This window comes from Heterostelium album (genome assembly GCF_000004825.1).
Source record: "Heterostelium album PN500 unplaced genomic scaffold PPL_scaffold5, whole genome shotgun sequence".
NCBI lineage: Eukaryota > Evosea > Eumycetozoa > Acytosteliales > Acytosteliaceae > Heterostelium > Heterostelium album.
The window spans coordinates 164,779-183,318 of record NW_008805067.1 but is presented as its reverse complement, the minus strand read 5'-3'; the positions used below and the strand labels follow the sequence as shown (position 1 = coordinate 183,318).

At 34.1% G+C, this 18,540-nt stretch overlaps 8 protein-coding genes across 8 annotated transcripts; 5 read left to right on the top strand and 3 right to left on the bottom strand.

The window, feature by feature from the left end:
- Nucleotides 1-1,833: 1,833 nt before the first annotated feature.
- On the top strand, nt 1,834-2,780 carry PPL_05127 (uncharacterized protein; the record flags this gene model as incomplete). The annotated part of the gene is made up of 4 exons (XM_020576023.1): nt 1,834-2,074; nt 2,158-2,446; nt 2,562-2,721; nt 2,766-2,780. 4 exons carry the CDS (start codon nt 1,834-1,836, stop codon nt 2,778-2,780), a joined length of 705 nt encoding a protein of 234 aa, XP_020434012.1.
- Nucleotides 2,781-2,930: 150 nt separating this feature from the next.
- Nucleotides 2,931-3,633, bottom strand: PPL_05126 (uncharacterized protein; the record flags this gene model as incomplete). Its single annotated transcript, XM_020576022.1, is given in 3 exon segments — nt 2,931-3,312; nt 3,332-3,527; nt 3,582-3,633. The coding sequence occupies 3 exon segments, from the start codon at nt 3,631-3,633 to the stop codon at nt 2,931-2,933; spliced, it is 630 nt and encodes a 209-aa protein (XP_020434011.1).
- A 943-nt stretch (nt 3,634-4,576) lies between these two features.
- Nucleotides 4,577-6,231, top strand: PPL_05125 (uncharacterized protein; the record flags this gene model as incomplete). The annotated part of the gene is made up of 3 exons (XM_020576021.1): nt 4,577-4,590; nt 4,788-5,890; nt 6,098-6,231. 3 exons carry the CDS (start codon nt 4,577-4,579, stop codon nt 6,229-6,231), a joined length of 1,251 nt encoding a protein of 416 aa, XP_020434010.1.
- A 226-nt stretch (nt 6,232-6,457) lies between these two features.
- Nucleotides 6,458-7,498, top strand: PPL_05124 (short-chain dehydrogenase/reductase family protein; the record flags this gene model as incomplete). Its single annotated transcript, XM_020576020.1, has 3 exons — nt 6,458-6,624; nt 6,705-7,286; nt 7,360-7,498. The coding sequence occupies 3 exons, from the start codon at nt 6,458-6,460 to the stop codon at nt 7,496-7,498; spliced, it is 888 nt and encodes a 295-aa protein (XP_020434009.1).
- Nucleotides 7,499-7,724: 226 nt separating this feature from the next.
- On the bottom strand, nt 7,725-8,936 carry PPL_05123 (uncharacterized protein; the record flags this gene model as incomplete). The annotated part of the gene is made up of 4 exons (XM_020576019.1): nt 7,725-7,762; nt 7,846-8,609; nt 8,733-8,769; nt 8,927-8,936. The coding sequence occupies 4 exons, from the start codon at nt 8,934-8,936 to the stop codon at nt 7,725-7,727; spliced, it is 849 nt and encodes a 282-aa protein (XP_020434008.1).
- Nucleotides 8,937-9,282: 346 nt separating this feature from the next.
- gluS (glutamate-tRNA ligase) lies at nt 9,283-11,651 on the top strand (the record flags this gene model as incomplete). The annotated part of the gene is made up of 2 exons (XM_020576018.1): nt 9,283-9,697; nt 9,799-11,651. The coding sequence occupies 2 exons, from the start codon at nt 9,283-9,285 to the stop codon at nt 11,649-11,651; spliced, it is 2,268 nt and encodes a 755-aa protein (XP_020434007.1).
- Nucleotides 11,652-11,976: 325 nt separating this feature from the next.
- Nucleotides 11,977-14,243, bottom strand: PPL_05121 (uncharacterized protein; the record flags this gene model as incomplete). The annotated part of the gene is made up of 2 exons (XM_020576017.1): nt 11,977-13,423; nt 13,501-14,243. The coding sequence occupies 2 exons, from the start codon at nt 14,241-14,243 to the stop codon at nt 11,977-11,979; spliced, it is 2,190 nt and encodes a 729-aa protein (XP_020434006.1).
- Nucleotides 14,244-15,154: 911 nt separating this feature from the next.
- fia (actin) lies at nt 15,155-16,374 on the top strand (the record flags this gene model as incomplete). The annotated part of the gene is made up of 2 exons (XM_020576016.1): nt 15,155-15,193; nt 15,283-16,374. 2 exons carry the CDS (start codon nt 15,155-15,157, stop codon nt 16,372-16,374), a joined length of 1,131 nt encoding a protein of 376 aa, XP_020434005.1.
- Nucleotides 16,375-18,540: the final 2,166 nt, after the last annotated feature.

The following is an 18,540-nucleotide window of genomic DNA, read 5'->3' as shown; positions in this document are numbered from 1 at the left end:
TCTATGATATATATCAAAAAAAAAAAAAAAAGCTTTATGCAAAATGTTCCACCCCACTTATTTTTTTTTTTCTTTTTTGATTATCGCGTGTGTTTCTGAAGGGCTTACGGGGATAAATGTTACTATTTTTGGTACAGATCTCACACTTTTTTTCATCACATTAAGATCTCATTGTTTTTTGTATTGAAGCGAAGCAAAATTTTTCTTTCCTATTTTTTTAAATTAGTTTTTTTGATTTTTTTTTTTTTTTTGATTTTTCTTTTTATTTTGCTAAATTATTTAATAAATGAAAAAACACACAAAACATCAATTTTACAAAAAGACTTTTGAAAAAAAAAAAATCCAATTAATGAGTTTTTTTTCTCAATTTTTTTTTATTAATTTGATTATTATTTATTATTTTTGTGTTGGTGATATCAACAAACCCAAAAAGATCTGACTTTTTTTATTAAAATTACACACCCAAAACACCACACACTACTCACTTTCCTCATCCACACTTACTTATAAAATATTATAATCCAAAGAAAGGAAGCCCTTTGATTTCTCCAACCAATCATTCAACATCACTCTCTCTCTTAATCATATTCAGCTGAAACAAAAAACCACTCCCTTCTATATATATATAGATATATATATAATTTTAATAGTTGTTATATATTTTTGTTTTTATAGTAAATAATTATTAGATATATTTGCTGCCTGTTCTTCAACAACACTACTTCATTGTTAGACGGATCAATAATTTTTCTTTCCCAACACCATCACCAATATCCAAAATCATCAACTTATCAAACAATCATAACCCCACCAACCAATCAATTTCAAAGTACCTTTCAACATCAACAACTACCATTTTAGAGTGAAAATAATTTATTAGAATCAATTTATATACTACAGAGACAGCCAATTCAGTAACACCAACAACAGAATTTATCTTACTCTGTCATATTTCTAGAATATAGTGTATATCCTATAGGATATAAATATACAAAGTATAAAGGATTGATATTATCCTTTCCGATTCCATTGTTTGTCGTTGTTTTTGAAACAACCACAATGTATAATCATTCCTAAATAATATATTTACCATATATCTATAGATTTTTATATTTATTTTTAAACTTTTTTTCTTTTTCAAAACAATATATTATTTATAAATAGACATATTATAATATTATCTTATTTTTCCATAAATATTATATTTCCTGTTTCTTTTTCTTTTCTTTTCCTTTTATTATTATTATTTTTTTTCATAAATTCATAATGATTGTATATTATATTTATAAACCAGACAATTAAAATTAATCAAATTCCAATATAATTAAAAAACATTAAACTTTGTTATTTAATTATTATCTAAAATTACCGGCAGTACTATTTCAATATTTGTTGTATCAATAATAAATTATAAATATTATTAGTATCTATATATTAGTAGAAATAATATTTTTCCAATTTTTTTTCTCTATTTTTATTTTTTCATTTTCAATTTTGTATTTATATTCATCAGATCTAATTTAATCTAAGATCTTTATTTATTTCGTAGCTGCTATCATACATATAGTAATAATATTATATATTATATATATTATTTATATATTTCTCATTCTCTAATAGTATATTTATTTTTAAATTATTATTTCGTAATTATCAGATAATAATTTAATTTTTCCCAACAAACATCGAATCATTTAAAATTACCTCATCTAAAAAGACAATATTGTACCAACAATAATTTTAATTATTTATTTTAATTATCACAAAAATCTAATAATATTAATAATATAATAATAATAATAATAATAATAACAACATTATAAATCAAAAATCATGATGAAACTTTCACAAGTTCAAAATTACCCTAAAGTCGGTATATTTTGGAACCTGTGGGAAGCAGCAGTTCCTCCATTGGTTCCAGTGTGCAACATTTTCTATTCTTTGAAAATGTATGCATCGGCATTTGGTGTCTTGAAACAATTTCTAGTTGTTTCCGATATTGCAAATGCTGTCCATTCAAGATATTATACAACCAAGTTGGAATTTAAACAACTTGGAATTCCATTAATTGAAGGTAAAAGATTGAATAAGATATTACCATTGATTAAATAACAAAAAAATTTTAATATATATATGTTTTAAATAATAATAATTTAGTTTCAACTTCAAACAATAATCAAAAACCAATATCAGATAGATCAGAAATTGTATCGAAAATATGGGAATTCATTTATGATAACTATGAACTATCTACAAATAATGGAATTCATATAATATTGATAGATAGGAAAGGTCAAGAGTATTCCTTACTTAAATCTCTAAAATCACGTGGCATCAATATCACCACTCTGCCCTCTCCATTCCCACCAATGAAATATAAGAGTGTTTCACCAGATTCACATAGTTATTTTTCTGAAGATATTGATCTCAATTATTCAAACTATAGGTAATTAATAATAATAATATATCCATTTTAAAGAAAAAAATACTAACTATTTTATTTCTATTTTTATTTTATTTTTTCTTAATTTCCAACTTTTTATTATTTTATTTTAACTTAGTGAATTATATTCTAATAATTTATTACAACCAACCGATAATCTTTATCAAGATGAAGATATTTCAAATTATAATCTAAATTCAATTGATAATGATAACAATAACAATAATATAGATAATTTATTAATCGAATCAAGTTTTGAAGAAAATAATATAGAAGATGTAAATAGTCAACAACAACAGCAAAATTCAAACTCAATAATGAGCCATCACCATCATAGTCATCAACTCCAACACCATCAAATTCAACATCAAATGCAACACACACTTTCACATCACCAATTTCAATCACAAACAACACAAACATCACAAACACCTCCATTATCATCTCAGTCACAACAACAGCAACAACAACAACAACAGCAACAACTTCAACAATCAAATAACTTCATTAAAAATACACCTACTTCGTTGAATCTCTCACAAATACATTTAATGAATTCATCGGCACCAAACACACCAACACTCTCATCGCCTTCATTTACAAGTCTGAGTTTGAACAGCAGTTTGAACTCTCCGACACTCTCAAGCTCTTCGTCATCACTACCTACATCGCCGCTCTCCAATACGTCGTCGGCAATGTCGTCGCCCATCGGACAACCACCTCCACCCACCAATCCTCTCTCCCTGGCAAGTGCATTCCACAAGCTCGGATCATCATCATCCGGTAGCAAACAAAACTTGCTCTCATCAACATCGCCACTTCCCTCGCCATCGTCATCGTCATACTCGTCGCCATCGACACCAACCTCTCTCAACTCACCCAAAACACCGACATCCGCATCCAGTCTCGGTCAAAGCATGATCAGCGCCAACAACGGTAGCATCTCGCCTCAATTCGACAACACCATTCTCAAACACCTCTACACGGTCATCCAGGGATTGAAGGAAGATGGATTCCGCCCAACTTTCAAAGTGATACTCCCGCGTCTTGGAAATCTGATGGGATTGCGAATTCACCGTTCTCACTTTGAAAAGATACTGGAGAAGGCAAAGAACAACAATTTCCACGTAGACTTTACCACCAAGACCATCTACTACAAGGACGACATCTACGGTGGTGCCGACCCACATCGCGCCGAAAAAGAGCACTTCTCGTCGGAGGAACTCACCGAATTCCTGCAACTCCTCGAGACCGCACCCACCAAGGTGTTCCCAAGTCGTTTTTCCATGGTGCTTTGGGTGACCTCACAGAACCTCCCTCTGATCAGCCAGTTGAAGCAAGGTCAGATCGTCGAGCTCTGTCAGGTTGCAATCAACGAGAACTATGTTTCACTTGATGAGAACATCAAGAAAAACACAACCAAACACAATAGTTCATCATCTGGCAATAATGGTGGTACAAACAAAGAGTAGAAGTAATATTTACATACCACAGATCGACAACTCGTTTTTCTCAAGAATTACCAGATTTTTTTTTATATATAACAAACCAAACAAACATATAACAAAAATATAAACATTAATTATATATACATATAAAACAACAACACCAACAAACCAAACAACAAAAACAAACTCTTTAAAAGATTGCGAATTTTAGGAGATTATAAATGATATAAGGGATGGAAGAGAAGAAAGAAGAAGTAGACCACCAACATTCACAAACAACAACAACAACCATACACATATATTTATATATTCAATCAAAAAATATTAATATATACAAAAAATAAATAAAATAATAATAACTTTAAAAAAAATAATTACAACTTCATATATAACACATATATATATATATATAAATCAAAATAATAATAATAATAATAATCAATAATATTATAACAAGAATGAAAAGTTACTCTAAAATTATTTAATTTTTATTTGTACTAGTACCATAAACCAAACCAATCAACAATTCATTTTGCAGAGTGATTATTACAAACCTGTTATAATATAAAAGTTAATAAAAATTAGATACATATGTATATTCAATACATCATATTTATAAATTAATTAAAAACCAACAACAATGTTTTTGATTCCAAATCAATCCAACCAAATTTTTAAAAAAAAAATGGTTGGACCAAAGTTTTATTTATTAACAAAAAACAAAAACAAAGATAAATAAATAGATAAATTATGATGTTTTCAATTGTAATACAGAGATATATAATAGATTCACTGTGGAATATATTATTATTAGACAATAAAATAAAGAATAGAATTCAGTTATCTTTGGTTAGTAAATCTTGGTTTGAATATATCAAATATCTATTTAATAAAAGTTGTGGAGTAGTTCTTTCTAAGGAACCATCTAGTGGAACCATTTCATATCTTTTGCAAATCAAATCACATATCGATAATCAATATTGCTTGTTAAAGTCAATCGCTTCGATCTATAGCTATCGTCTACCAGATCGGAATCTATTTACAGGTGATCAGCTAGATGAACATGATCACAAAGTTGAATCTCATGACAATGGCAACATCGATAGTAATAGTTGTAGTAGTGAAAAAGATCAATTCAATAGATGGATATTCATTAATTTAAAGTCATTGAAAGTCGATTTGGTGAATAGACTCGATCCACTCACCATTAGGAAATCTATTCGATACCTTCAGAATCAACTGAACAGCAGTTCAGTCACCGATGAGTGTCAGCTAGAGAGTCTTAGTATCGGTATGTTTGATTCCAATCAATGGAATACATTTATAGATGCCGAGCTTTTCAGTATCAGTCTGAGGTTCCTACTGAAAGGAATGCCTCGCAACTTGACACGAGGTCTGACGCGACTCGAGGTGTACGGATCCAACTTTGTCAATGCACAAACCAAATCGCTACCGAAATTCATTGCCAACCATCACAATCTTCAAACACTCGAAATTCATTTCAATATGTTTGTGGAATTTCATAATCAACTGATACAGTCAATACCGAATTCACTTCGCTCTCTCACCATTGTCGCGCGACCCATTCAAGTCAACAGACTTGAAAATCAAAAGTTACAATTGGAGTCACTGAGGAGACTGAAAAACCTCGAATATATCAACTGCAATGGATACGATTCTTCTTTGGTCGCTGACTTTCTCTTTGACATGCCAACAATCAGAGTTTGGAAACGTCCCATTTATATTCAACAGAATGTAATGGATAAATTGAATGCAACGACATCAAACACTACAGATTCAACATCAAGTCAAACAAGTATGTTGTCAGAACTCAATCTATCGATTGACAATACGGCACTTTTAAATTTAAAACCTCTGGTACTTATGATACCGAAACAAGTTAACATTCTCACCTTGAATATCAACTATTATGCCGATGTATTGAATCCTATTGTCTCGAGTGGTCAGTTCGATCTGCTGACAATACTCAAGGTATTTGGTAACTTTAAAATGATGTGGCAGTCTATTCTCGAGAGTGTTAGAGTATCGTCGAACCTCAGATTTCTACAGATACAAAACCAAGAATCGGAAACAGTGGACTATCAGCTATTCTTGGAGAACAACGATATCGATCTTCTCTTTAAATCCTTTGAAGATAACAATAACAATCAAATTCAGACCATCATAGTTGACTATATACTCACAGGCGATAGCAGTCAATCTAGGTTCCTACAGTTTATAAACCATCCAAATTTAATCAATCTCAAAGATTTCAGATGTTATCTTGGTAATCAAACAGATTCAATAGAATCAATTACAAATATATTGAAATCAATTTAAAAAAAAAGATAAAATAAACATATAATATTATGTTCATTCGGCTTTTAAATCAAAAGTCGGAATTAAATGTAGTTGAAAAAAAAAAAAAAAAAAAAAACCAAAGTCATGCCCCGATTGACCAATTTAATTTGGTGTGTTAATATTAAATTCTGATCAGATATATTAAAGATAAAGATTTATTTATACAAACTATAGATTTATAGATATATAGATATAATATAAAAAGATGGGTGTATTATTATTTGGTGCAGCTGTTTTCATTTATAGAATGATCTATAAATGGTTATTTGCAAAGCCACTCGCTTCCTACAATCAGAAGCGTATCATTGTCACTGGTGCCAGCAGTGGTATAGGTGTAGAAATAGCAAAACAATATGCCAATATGAATTGCAAGTAAATATTATATTATAAATGCTAGATAAACCATTTTATGATTCTGTTGTTTGTTAATCAACCAATTTAAATATTTATAGAGTTGCAATTGTTGCAAGAAGAAGAGAACAATTGGAACAAACAAGAACAGAGATACTGGCAGAGTGTAAATCTACCGGCGAATCTGATGTTATGGTTGTGGTTGCTGATCTTACAAAGGAGCAAGACTGTCGCTCGATGGTTGAGCAGGTCGTCGAGAAGTGGGGTGGTATCGATATCTGTGTTTGGAATGCAGGTGCCGGCTCACTCGTTGAATTCGCAAAGCTGAAAGACTTTAAGGTATTCCACGACAACATGAACATCAACTTCTTCTCCAATGTCTATTGCACCTCATTTGCACTTCCCTACCTCAAGCAAACCAAAGGATCGATTGTCGTAGTGAGTTCACTCGCCGGCAAGTTTGGAACTGCTCTGCGTACCTCGTACTCGGCATCGAAGCATGCACTCCACGGATTCTTCAACTCGCTGCGTAACGAAGCACCAGAGATTCAGGTCACCCTCATCTGTCCAGGTTTCGTACAGACCGAGTTCCACGCCAAAGCAACAACCACCACCGGTAAACCACTAGAGCGTGAATCAACTCACTTTATGACACCAAAGCAATGTGCTGAACATATCATTGAGTAAATATCACATAGATAGATAATGATAATGATCAACTTTATCAACTAACTAACTAACTAATTATTATCATAGGAGTGAAAGATTAGGTGAAAGAGAAGTACTTTTAGGTTTGAAAGCAAAGGTTGGTAACTATCTTATGCCATTCATACCAAGATTTATTGACTACATGTCAAATAAAACCGCTGTTGCATCTGTAAAGAAAGATCAATAAACAACATTTATAAAATTATGTGTCTTTTTTTTTTTATACAAGTTTTCTTTTGTTTTATTTTATTTAAAAAGCTTTTGATTTGTTTTTGATTTGGTTTGATTTGTTTATTAAAAAACTTAGTTAAACTACAACAATAATAAATAATGATTGTGATAATGATGAGAATGATGATGGTGGTGATTGATTCGTTTTGTATATTTTGTTGGGCGTATTCTTTCTTCTATGCTTATTCTTTGATTACTTCAACGTGAGCTGCAGGGAAACCTTTAAATATGAATGAATTGAATAAGTAAATAAATGTTTGTTTTAATAAAAATATAAATATAATGAGTGCTTTCAATACTTACGTCCATAGACAGACTTTGATTCTCCTTCCCACCAATCTTTGTTTACTTTGTTAAATACATAGACCAAATCATCGAGAATCAATGTCAATGTCTTGTTATCTGTTGGAATGTAATCTTTGATAACACGACAGGTACAGATCATCTTTGGTGCTGCCATATCTTCTTCGTCGGACCATCCATCATCATCGTCATCCTTTGGTTTTGGTGCTGGTTTTGGTGCTGCTCTTGGTGGTGCTGCTACTGGTGCTGATGTGGTGGGTGGTGGTGCTGTTGGTGTAGCTGTTGGTTGTGATGGTGGTGGTCTAGCGACTGGCGATGGCTTTGAGGGTGGTGGAGCGCCAGCACCAACTCCAACTGGTGCTGGTCTAGGTGGTGCACCTCCAACTGGTGCAGGCTTTGGTGCACCTCCTCCGATCGGTGCAGAAACGGGTGGTCTTGGTCCAGTGCCGGGTGGTGGTGCACCGGCGCCAACTGGTCTAGGTGGTGGTGCACCTGCACTTCCGACTGGTGCTGGAGCTGGAGCACCGACTGGTCTTGGTGGTGCACCTCCGACTGGTGCTGGTCTGGGTGGAGCACCGCCAACCGGTGCAGAAACGGGTGGTCTTGGTCCGGTGCTTGGTGGTGCGCCGGCACCTCCTACTGGTGCTGGCTTGGGTGGACCGAATCCAACTGGCTTGGCTGGTGGGGCACCAGGTGCAGCTGGTTTCAAAGGTGCAGCACCTCCTGCTGGTTTTAATGCTGGTGGTTTGAAACTCATCTTCTTACTATATAACAATGATATCTAAATATTAACTAAAACTACAACAAACTACAATAAATTAAAATTCTATCTGAATGAAGATATGACAACTAACTAAACAAACTATTGTTTTTTAAAAAAAAAAAACCTTTCTTCAGCAGCCACAAAAAATTTCCAAAAGTGATCTGTAAAATTAAAATAATGAAACTGAAAAAATCCATTTTTTGAAATGGGATGTCATGACTAGAGAATTCAATGAACAAACACTGGTTTATTTTAATCTTAATTATTATCAATTTTGATTTAAAATAAACATATAAATATTTTAGTTTATAAACAAACCATTATTCATTTATAATTTAAACTTCACAAAGATAGATCCTATCAATAATAATTATTCTTTTGATCTTATCAATATTAGTTTTTGATTTACCACTACTAATAGATCTATAAATATTAATTTATTTAATTATTTTTAAAAAAAGACTATAATAATAATAATAATGTAAGAAACATTAACAATCCTTTATTTGTTTGTAAATAATTATGAGAAAAATAAAATAAAATAATTTGTGTTAACAGTGAAAATCGACTTTTTTAAAAAGGGTGTGAACTTTTTTTTTTTTTTTTTCATTTTTCACTTACTTTATTATAAATAAATTGATATTTATCGGATAAGATTAATATATTATCTAAAGATGTCAAAACCAGTAAAAGAAGAGAATAAAGGTGTTTTGAAATATGATCATACCGGTGCAACATTCCCATTCGTTGCTTTGATCACCGCAAAGTTGGTACCAGGTTACAAGGTGATCGTTCGTAAGGGTCTCGAGAAGCCAGAGTTGACTATCGTACCATCGAGCGATGTCTTGACCGGTTCATACTTGTGCGCTAAATTCATTGCTAGATCATCGACCAACCAACAATTGTACGGTGGTTCCGATGCTTTGTCTGCATCAAGAGTCGACGAGTGGCTCGAGAAGATCGCACATCTCAAGACCGAAGAGGTCACCGCTTTCGCCAACCAAGTCAACGATCATTTCATCTTCCGTACATTCTTAGTTGGTTTCAACATTACAATTGCTGATATTGCATTGTTTGCTCGTATTCAATGTAAGTGTTTAACAAACAAACAAACAAACAAACAAACAAACAAAAGATAAAGAAAAGATAAACAAAGTATTAACTTTAATTTTATTGTTTTAACAAACAAGTGGTTAAAGAGTTAAAGGATGATATTGTTAATCGTGCAAAGAACTTACCACATCTTACAAGATGGTTGAACTACTTGAATGGTTTGGCTGCTTTCAAGGAGACTGTCGATATCTACACTGGTGAGGACAAGAAGAAGAAGGAGGTAAAGAAGGAGGGCGAAGATGACAAGGCACCAAAGAAGGGTCTCATGGGTTGGATGGGTAACATGGATCGTTTGGCTCTACCAGGTTTGGAGGAAGGTAAGGTAGTTACTCGTTTCCCACCCGAACCATCTGGATATTTGCATATCGGTCATTGCAAGGCTGCCGTCTTGAATAACTACTATGCCAGCGAGTACAAGGGTGAGTTGGTATTGCGTTTCGACGACACCAATCCAGCCAAAGAGAAGGACGAATACGTCGAGAACATCCTCAAGGATTTGAAGACTCTCGGTATCAACTACGTGCGTCAAACCAACACCTCTGACTACTTTGATCTCATCGAGGAGAAGGCTATCCAGCTGATTAAGGAGGGTAACGGTTACGTCGATAACACCGCAGTCGACGTCATTCGTGATCAACGTGAAAAGATGATCGAGTCAGAGTGTCGTAACAACTCGATCGAGAAGAATCTCGAGTGGTTCGACGAGATGCGTAAGGGTACCGCATTCGGACAGACCTGTGTATTGCGTGCCAAGATCGACATGGCTTCGGTCGATCGTGCATTCCGTGATCCAGCTATGTACCGTGTCAGCATGACTCCACATCACAAGACCGGTGACAAATACAGAGCCTATCCACTCTACGACTTTGCTTGTCCAATCGTCGATTCTATCGAGGGTATCACTCACGCATTGAGATCGAACGAGTACCAAAACAAAGTGAATCTCTACTACTATGTCTGCGATATTCTCAAGCTCCGTCGTCCATACGTTTCACAATACAGTCGTTTGAACTTCACCTACGTTTTGCTCTCCAAGAGAAAGCTCCAACACTTTGCCGACACTGGTATTGTCAGCGGTTGGAACGATCCAAGAATGCCAACTCTCCAAGGTATCATGAGACGTGGTCTCACTGTCGATGCTCTCAAGGAGTTCACTCTCTCACAAGGTGCCAGCTCGGTCAACACCACCATGGACATTGGAAAACTCTGGGCCATCAACAAGATGTTCATTGAGCCATTCGTTCCACGTTACACTTGCATTCCAAAGAAGAATGTCTTGGTTCGTCTCTCCAACCGTGAGGATACCGTCCAAAAGTTGGTCAAACCAAAGTTTGACAAGAAGTTGGATCTCGGAGACAAGACTGTCACCGTCTCCAACAATATCTTTATCGAGTACGACGATGCCGCCGACTGGAAGGAGGGTGAAGAGATCACTTTGATGTCGTGGGGTATGAACGTCATCTGCCGTAAGATCAACAAGAACGCCGACGGTGTTGTCGAATCGATCGACGCCGAGTGCAACCCAACCGGTTCCTTCAAGGACACCAAGAAGAAGTTGACCTGGTTGTCAAAGGATGCCAAGCAAGTCCCAGTCACTTTGCAAGACTATGACTTCTTGATCACCAAGGCCAAGCTCGAGGAGGAAGACAAACTCGACGACTATATCAATCCAGTCACCAAGTTTGAGTTGGATGCCTTCTCCGATGAGAACATCCTTTCACTCAAGGTCGGTGACAAGGTTCAATTCGAGCGTAGAGGTCTCTACATTTGTGACAAGATCGGTGATGAGAACACTCCATTCGTCATGATCTACATTCCAGATGGTTCAACTAAATTCAAGGCCGGTGAAGCCCTCCACCCATTCGTCCAACGTGAAAAGAAGGAAGACCCAAAGGCAAAGCCAGCCGCCAAAAAGTCAGCCGCCAAATAAAACATTAATAATTTGTTAAATTTCTTTAAAATCATATTATCATTTTCCTATCTTTTTTAAACCAATAATATTATCAAAATTTTATATTTAGGATATATTTGATTCCTAAAAGATACAAATTGCAATATTAAAGTTTTTGTTTAAGATCAATCCTTTGAAAATAAAATTAAATATTTAACTATCAATCTTTTTTTCAACGATTTAAAGTTTATCAATAAACTAATAGGTATAAATAAATTTAAAATGAATATTAAAAAAAAAAAGAATATAGATATTATTTTACTTTGTTTCTATAAAACATTTTATTTTAGTACATAAATTTGGTTTAGAATAAACCAACTTCTTTCTTTTTGGCAGATTGCTTCCACTTTGGAAGCTTTTCAAATTCTTCCTTTGATTGCGAGAGAACAATCAAGAAACTGGCATCGTCTAAATATTGTTCAAGTTTGGCTGGATCCAAATTCTTGTCGTTGTTTGCTTTGTCTTTGATTGCCTGGACAATATCTTTGATTTGGTCTGATTGAGAAGATGACTCTACCTTTTGAACAACTGTTGGAGAGGTAGTTGGTTTTGGTTGGGACACATTGTTCACGACTGGTTTCTTCTCAGTGGTCTTGACAGCAACAGCTACTGGATCCACTGGAACTGGCTTGACAGCAATTGGTTTTTCCTCTACCTTTGGAGTTGGAACAACTACATCTGGCTCTGATGCTTTTACTTGAGCTGGAGCTTGAACTTTTTCACGAACTAGAACTTCTCCTCCATGCTCTGGTCCAAGACGTAAATACTTTAGATAATCCTTCCTGTATGGGCTAACTGTAGCAAGGGAAATGGCATACTCTGAACAACCTTCAGTACGCATCTCTGATAAGAATTGAACTACATCCAAGTGGCCATTTTCAGTTGCATTGTCCATGGCCTTGGAAGAACATCCTTCACTTCTATTCTCGTGTAAGTACTTAACAACCTTTAGGTGTCCATTGGAACTAGCATAGTCCATTGCCAAGGATGTGCATCCTTCAGTTCTATTTTCCAACAAAAACTTTACCAAATCCAAGTTACCATCGGCTGCGGCGTACTCTACAGCCTCAGTGGTGCATCCTTCAGTTCTGTTCTCATGCAACCACTTGACAAGTTCGAACTTTACTTTGGCTTCCATATTGGGAAGTGTGCATATTTTGTTGATCAAATACTCTCCCTCTTCCTCTGGGGTATATCCTTCAGTTCTATTTTCTTTTAACCATGCTAAAATATCAACGAAACCGCCAATAGTCGCCAAATCCATAGCGGTCTCAGTGCATCCTTCAGTACGATTATCATGGAGCCATTTAACAGTGTCTAAATGACCGTTGCAAGCGGCATAGTTCATTGCCTCGGTTGTGCAACCTTCAGTACGATTCTCGTGCAACCACTTTAGAATTGTCAAAGCTCCATCAAAAGCTGCTCCATCCATCGCTTCATATGAAAATCCCTCTGGTCTATTCTCATGGAACCAAATAACAATATCCAATCTAGTTTTATCATCCAAACGTGACAATGCTCTGTCAGAACAACCTTCAGTACGATTCTCGTGCAACCATTTCACAATGTCCAAGTGGCAGGAATGTGCAGCATTATCCATAGCATCGGTTGAAGCACCTTCAGTTCTATTCTCATGCAACCATTGAACTATTTCTAGCTTTCCGGTACTGCATGCATTGTCTATTGCTTGATTAGTGCATGTACCATAGTTTTGTTGGTGAAGCCATTTCAAAACGTCAAAGCTTCCAAACCTATAAATTTTTAAAAAAAAAAAATCAATTAATAAAATATTTTACTCTATAAAAGAATATTATTTTAATCTACTTACTGTGCTGCAATATCCATTACTCTATCATATTTAAACTCTTCCTGTGGGATTTGATATTTGGACAATAGATATTCCAAAACTGGAACTTTGTTGCTCATGACTGCTTCCATGAACATATCGTGATTATCTCTAAACTGAGGAAAGACAGCGTCCATCAATTCGATCATGTCAACACGTCCACATCTGGCGGCTAAGTTGAAAACATTGGGAGCACCAAAGAAAGTTGAGTCATTAGGGAGGACATAGGTGCTATATTTTTCAAGAGCATGTTTGAGAAGTGCGATATCGTTGGTTTCAGAGACCGATCTAAATACAGCGTGGGTGTAGTTGTAGTCATGTCCCAAGCCATCGAGATATTTGATGATATCTAATTTGCGCTCAACACTGATTGGATGTGTACTAGTCTCATAGGCAATATCATAGATTATATTGAATGGTCCAGTCGGCTCCAATTTCAAATCTTCGATCATATATACAATGATTTCCTTGAATCCACCGTCGGCTGCATTCGAAAAAATAACATTAATAACTTCTACATTCATTTCTTCAACTGGACAGACTTGGAAATAATCCTTTAACAAATCTAAATATCCATTGCCAGCCATCACCTCTGGCTTAACAATGACTTCATTCCAACGGAAACGTTTCTCTTGTTCATCCGAACCACCTTGGACATAGTCAAAAATAGCTTGTTTTGAGAATCCATTCTTTAACAAAACATTTACCAATAAATCTTTTTCCATTTTTGCGTTTGTTTTTTTAAAATTAAAATAAAAAAATGTGATAATAAAATAACACTTTACAAGAAATGTTTTAAATCTTAAATAATTAATCGATCTAAATTTACAGTGTTTAAATAGTAAAAATTTTCGGATCCTTTCTGAGTTTATACTGATCTAAATAAACAACACGAAAACTTGCTCCGGAGACAACATATTTATAAATATCTTTTAGAATCTATCAAAAACTCCTAACTCCCAAAGATTAGATATTAAAATAAAAGGTGATATTTTACAAAAATGTGTGCTTAAACAAAGGTTTTAAGGTTACAAGTACACCAACACAAAACGGAGACAAAGATTTTTGTAAAAAAAAAAACACAAGCCCAAATTTTGAAAATTTTGATTTGATCGAACTTCCATCAACACACAACAATATTAAATTCATAGGAAAAAAAATAATTATTATGATTTGAAATATGGTTTATAAATAATGATATTGTTAAAACTCTACCAACTAACTTATTATTTAATCTCTTCGCCAAAAATAAATAAAGTCATAAATTTAAAAAAAAAAATTTATTAATATGAAAAAAACCCAAAAAAAAAAAAAAAAAATTACAAAGCAATCCAAAAATTTTTTATTTATTATTTAATTTTATGTTTTTATTGGCACCAATTTTGTTAGTATTTTCAAACACATTATGAACAATTTTCAAAAAAAATTCATCAAAAAAAGCCATTTTGGCATCTTCAGATGGGTCCTCCAAATTATTTGATTTTTTTATTATTTTTTAATTTTTTTAAAGTTTGATCATCTGTGTATAAAAAGGCTGACCGGTCATATGATCAAATCATTCAAACTTTAAAAAAAATTTCTGTAAATTAACTGTATTTTATATCTTTAATCTAAATCTAAACTTTGTATAAATAAAATGGAAGGAGAAGACGTTACTGCTTTGGTTATTGACAACGTATGTGTGCCAACTTTCTTTTCTCAATCAATAAATTAATAATAAAATATTAACATACTCTTTTTGTTTTTTTTCCTCTACAATTTCAGGGTTCCGGTATGTGTAAGGCCGGTTTCGCTGGTGATGATGCCCCACGTGCTGTATTCCCATCAATTGTCGGTCGTCCAAGACACACTGGTGTCATGGTCGGTATGGGTCAAAAGGACTCCTACGTCGGAGATGAAGCCCAATCAAAGAGAGGTATCTTGACCCTCAAGTACCCAATTGAGCACGGTATCGTTACCAACTGGGATGATATGGAGAAGATCTGGCATCACACTTTCTACAACGAACTCCGTGTTGCCCCAGAGGAACACCCAGTTCTCTTGACTGAAGCCCCACTCAACCCAAAGGCCAATCGTGAGAAGATGACCCAAATCATGTTCGAGACCTTCAACACTCCAGCCATGTACGTTGCTATCCAAGCCGTCCTTTCCCTCTATGCCTCTGGTCGTACCACCGGTATCGTTATGGACTCTGGTGATGGTGTCTCCCACACTGTCCCAATCTACGAAGGTTATGCCCTCCCACACGCTATCCTCCGTCTCGATCTCGCTGGTCGTGATCTTACTGACTACATGATGAAGATCTTGACTGAACGTGGTTACTCATTCACCACCACCGCCGAACGTGAAATCGTCCGTGACATCAAGGAAAAGCTCGCCTACGTCGCCCTTGACTTTGAAAACGAAATGCAAACTGCCGCCTCGTCCTCAGCCCTCGAGAAGTCCTATGAATTGCCAGACGGTCAAGTCATTACCATCGGTAATGAACGTTTCCGTTGCCCAGAGGCTCTCTTCCAACCATCCTTCTTGGGTATGGAATCTGCTGGTATCCACGAGACCACCTACAACTCCATCATGAAGTGTGATGTTGATATCCGTAAGGACTTGTACGGTAATGTCGTCCTTTCCGGTGGTACCACTATGTTCCCAGGTATTGCTGACCGTATGCAAAAGGAGTTGACCGCCTTGGCCCCATCAACCATGAAGATCAAGATCATCGCCCCACCAGAACGTAAATACTCTGTCTGGATCGGTGGTTCCATCTTGGCCTCCCTCTCCACTTTCCAACAAATGTGGATCTCCAAGGAAGAATATGACGAGTCTGGTCCATCCATCGTCCACAGAAAGTGCTTCTAAATTATTGATAATAGCCCCCTTAAAGTTTACCACAGAAATAATAAAGTTTAATCCTTTTCTGAGATTCTGATTGTTGATTTTATCCAATCGGTTTCAAAGAATTGTCCAAAAAAAAAAATTATTAAACTGTCTTTTTTTTTTTTTTTTTTTTCTTCTACTTTTGAATTAGAATCAAATTATAACTGTTTTCTATCTCATAAACACTCAACTATATTAATCATATTAATCTTTTCAAACAAACACATTATTTTTCAACAACAATTAACGTATATCTCAAAAGTCGAATAAGTTTGCAAAAAAAAAAAAAAAGTGCCTCCCCACTAAAAGTCAGTAACAAAAAAAAACCGTACAAATAATCCTCTAAATCAGAATATTTAATTGTAAAATTTCCTAAAATGGGAATAATTGTATGTTAAAAAAGACAACAAAAATATAAATATTCAATATTATAGTTAGTTAAACTTTTGAGAGTTAAAGGGATCAGGTTAGTATCAAGAGCACTGCAGAGCTTTGAAATGTGTTGGCTGATCAGTGTTCACGAGATTAAAAATTTAGTCGCTTTCTTTATATATCACAACAAATACCATTTGAGAAATCTCAAAACCAGCATCATACATTTTTTTTGGTTTGAATAAAGTTATTTACTTAAACAAATATCACAATACATTCACATCTGCAGATATTATCTTTTTAGGTATAAGTAGACACTGTGAACTCACATTCTGTTGGTGAACAAGAAAAAAAGTACATTCGTTATGACACATTGAAACGCGGTTAGCGTGTTATTCAACATTGTCAATAGAGCAAATATCCTTAAAAGGAAATAAATACAAATCAACATAATTTACCAAAACCCTAATAAAGTCGACTCAAGAAAAAGAAAAAAAAAGGATATGAAATGATAGTTGCAATAAACACGCTTTATCTCAAAGGCGCACCCCTATTCAATAACACTTTATACACACTGTTTTTTTAACCAAACAAAGTAAAAAAAACAACAATGATGTTGGTTGTTGTTGAGGGGTTTGGTTTGAATTAAAAAGTTATCAATTGATAACAAAATAATAATGAGATTGTTAAAGATGATGCCGGTGGTGAAGAAAGTGAATGATAACTTGAGTTGATTCTTGAAAAAAAAAAATTGAAAAAAAAAAAAATATAATAAAAATTTTAAAAAAATTAATTTGAATAATTTAATTTTAATTTTAATTTATTTTTCTAGCCAATTATTTTTTTCGACAAAAAACAACGTCTAAAATGACAGAGCTCGGCTACTTTTCACCACTTGTTTTTATAGATTAACAGTAGCTATATAGACACACATTAACCTACCTATCAACCAAAAAAAAAAAATCCTACATAAAAAATTTTCAACACAGACACATATTTGTAAGCTAGAGTGGGTCTCGTACTTAATTCACACCAAAACACTGACATTCACAAAAAATTCAAAGCGCAAAGGTGAGTTCTACCCACTACAATCCTAATATTAATTTATTGTTGTTTTAATGTTTGTTGGTTTGCCTTTGTTTCCTCTTATATTGTGCATAGACCATTAATTTTTTAAATTTGTTATACTACTGAATATTAATATTAAACTCAACAGTAACATCCACTCTCACTTAAGCATAATAGCATCTTGGTTTATAAAATTTTTTTTAATTAAAAGATTGCAACTGTAACAAAATGTAATTTAACTATATTTATATAAATAACAAACAATTGTTGTTGTTGTTCAACGGTTAAAAATATATATTTTTTGAAAATTCAGTCAATCAATCCAATTGTCATCTTAAAGTGTATGCATACACTTTATACCCACCATTCTCACTTTATATATTAATTTGTTTTATTGGCCACTAATGGCTAGAGGTGAAGAAATGAATCTATACAAAATTTACAATGCAAAGAAAGGGAAGGAAGAGGAGGTCAATGAATAACAAAAATACTATTACTTAAAAAATGATCAGATGCTACAGCATTCGCCAACCAATAATTTTGAATAGATATGATGACCACCAATCTTTATATTTCAATTTACACACCATTTTTATTTTTTTTATTTATTTTTCAAAGTTTTATGTTTTTTGCAACATTCAAATCTGTATAATCAATCTTTTTTTTTTCGACAAGGTTTTTTTGATTGATCAACCACCTCCACTTTTT